Source organism: Trypanosoma equiperdum (assembly GCF_001457755.1).
Source record: "Trypanosoma equiperdum strain OVI genome assembly, contig: ctg_1558, whole genome shotgun sequence".
Taxonomy (NCBI): domain Eukaryota; phylum Euglenozoa; class Kinetoplastea; order Trypanosomatida; family Trypanosomatidae; genus Trypanosoma; species Trypanosoma equiperdum.
In genome coordinates, this window is record NW_027123569.1 from 1 (window position 1) to 2929 (window position 2929).

Here is a 2929-nt window from a genome sequence, read left to right on the forward strand (position 1 = left end):
AAACATGATTCTCGGTGGATGGCTTCGATGGAGGGAGATTGCATGGTAAGTTCTCAGTGTGTTCAACTTCAAGGTGAGAGGTTAGATGAGTTGCTGAAGAATAAACCGGAAGAGTTACGTTGTGCTGTTGTTGTTGATGCTGCTAATGCATGTCGTGTCTACAGGGATTGTGTGAGTAATGTAACGTTCACTCCGAGTGGTCGTGTGGTTGAATTTGATGTCACCCATCCTTCAAGCATTCATCCTTCGGAAATTGCTCAACGGCTTCAGCATTACCCATTCAGGGAAACGCAGCGGCTGCTTTTGGGCAGTAGTATTGAGACTAACGATGCTGGTGGCGGCAATTTGACGATGTCTTCATTCTTGCGGCGTGCCTGCGGTGTCATGGTTGATGAGCAGGGTGTTTTCGTTGATGAGGTCTTGTCTCGTTTGGTTATTGAACGCTCTTCTTTGTCTTCGCTGCAGTGCTTATTGGTCGTTGGGTTCCTCAACCGTGACCGTATTCGCGCGAAACGTGAAGGTGACTTACTTGACGAACTTGAGGAGCGGGCCACAGAACACACCGAAATGCTGGAGAATATGGAGGAGATGGTCGTACTATTGGATGAGGCTCGTCAGGCTGAGTGCACGGTGCGCAGTGAGCTTTTTGCCCGTGAGGAAGAGTTACTTGAACTTCGTTGCACCCAAGATAGGGACAAAAAGTTCCGTGACGAGATGCTTCTCTCACTGTTCAACATGCTTGAAAAGGCACGAAGTTCGCACGTGGAGGTGGCCCGTGGAAAGGTTGAAGAGTTAATGAGTGGCGTTTATCTCGTAGGTGAACTTGAACAGGAGGTTAAGAAACTTAGCGAAGAGAACGCTGCCCTGAGGGAAGAGTTAGAACAGCGGGAGATCACTCACAAAGAGGATCTTGATGCACTTAACAGAAAAATTGCTGCACTGTTGCTTGAGTTGGACGAGAAGGGGTTTGAATACACTGACACCATTGGTAAACTCGATGAGTTTGTTAATGTCCTTGAAGGAGCCCGAGCAGCGGAGAAGGCGGCGTTGATGGCCCTGGAGGCCCGTGAACAGGAACTCTTTGACCTGCAAGACGCTAAGGACGACGAGATGCGTGAGGTGGAGGCAGTCATGCAACAACTGGAGGCCAGAATCGAGGAACTACAGGGTGGTATGCCCGTTCCCCTCCCCTGGACATCGTCAGAGCATCTCGGAGAGACTGGCAATTCCACCACCTCAGCGGTGACTGTACCGTCTGCAAGCAATCTGGCCGTGGGTGGGACAGATATCATTAGCTCGATGCGCCATCAGCTTGAGCGTTTGAAGCGTGAAAAAGAGGCACTTATGGTCGAATTACAGTCTAAAGGGAGACAACACGACGATGTGGTGGATGAGCTAAATCGCAACATAGGTGGACTGATGACGGATCTGGACTCGCGCATTCGTGGTTGTCAGGTTTCTGCCACGAGTGCAAAGGAGCTTTTGCGTGAGATATCGCTTTTGCGCTCTGTTGAGGAAGGTGAAGACGATGAGGACGAGGGCGACGCAACCGGTTGCCCAACAACGCATTTGGGAGGGCCATGGGCGCACCATTGATGACACTCAGTGTGTAATTGATACGGTATCTCATACACTACCTAGGTTACAGTCGATGAATGATGTCTAATGTAACGAATATTTTTGTTTCAATAGAGCTTTGCTAGTGGATGGAGTGTTTGGTGCAGCGAAAGCAGCTGCGTGGGGGGGGGTAGGAAAGATGTATTTACCGGAGGGGAGGGAGGTCTTCACGTTATAGGGGAATCCAATTTACGGGGGAAGAACAAAAAGAGTAAACAGAAAGTTCAGGAAAAACGGTGAGTTAAGGTGTCATTGAGACACTGCAAATGAAATAGTTGATGCCGCAGAGTAGCAGCTGCGGCAGAAGCGGCCGTTTTTTCCTTTATATACGTCTTTCCCTTTCGTCTCTTGGTTTGCATTCCCCCCATTTTTCGGCCCACCGAGCCTCTGTGAGCCTATAACAGGAGGGTTAAGTTTTTGTTTTCTTTTAGAGGGTCATGTGCCAATGCAGCAGCAAGCTCCCGGGTTACTGTCGTGCAAACCACTTGCACGCGGCGGCAATCTTCTTTTCCGTGATGGTGGCGTTTAACGCTCCTGCTGCCTTACTGTTGCTTGTTGTCGTTACGGATGAACTGCACTTTTTAGTGCACGGTGTATCGACGGGGTTGGCGTCTTTCCATTCCTGCCGTTCCCATGTTACCCGATACTGCACGGAGTAGCTGCGTGGGCACCCGCATGTATGCATTTTTTTTTCATTGCGTAAACCCCGTTTTCCCTTTAACAACAACAAAAAAATAAGACGTATGCATTTGCGGCTGACCCAACTCTTTTCCTTTACTAGATAATGCCACCCCACACGCGCAGGTTTCCTCGCAAGCTTTCAACATCCTAACCGTTAACAGTTACGATTAGGTGTTGATACGAAGGGGAAGGAGGGGTTTTATATTCGGCAGCGGATATCACGCGGTTCTGCGACCCAGTCTCGCTTTTATTCCACGGTTTTTGTTTTCCTTTTTTTGGTCGCACTTTTCTTTCTTTTTTTCTTTTTGCCACTCTTTCCCCAGCGTTTGTCCATACGTATGTATGTGTATATGTGATTTTTTTTTTGTCGCTGTTCTTTTCCAAGTAATTTCGGACGGTGGCCAACGACGAGGAGAAAGGTTTAGATGTAGTTTGGAAAGCTTCGTATGGGGAGAAACACAAGTGAAGAAGGAACGACAGCAAAACGAAGGATGAGAGGAAAGTAAGTAACTCTCCTCCTTTTCCCATTTTAACTGTTCGTATATTATTTATACCACTACGATCAGCTTCTGAGGGCATAGGAAATAGAAGAAAAAGCTGTAAAACAGAGAGAGGGAGTAAGATTTTTTTT

At 48.0% G+C, this 2929-nt stretch overlaps 1 protein-coding gene across 1 annotated transcript; it reads left to right on the forward strand.

Annotated features, from left to right (window-relative positions):
- Window positions 1-42: 42 nt before the first annotated feature.
- On the forward strand, window positions 43-1596 carry TEOVI_000744700 (uncharacterized protein; the record flags this gene model as incomplete). Its single annotated transcript, XM_067222113.1, has 1 exon — window positions 43-1596. The coding sequence occupies one exon, from the start codon at window positions 43-45 to the stop codon at window positions 1594-1596; it is 1554 nt and encodes a 517-aa protein (XP_067078214.1).
- Window positions 1597-2929: the final 1333 nt, after the last annotated feature.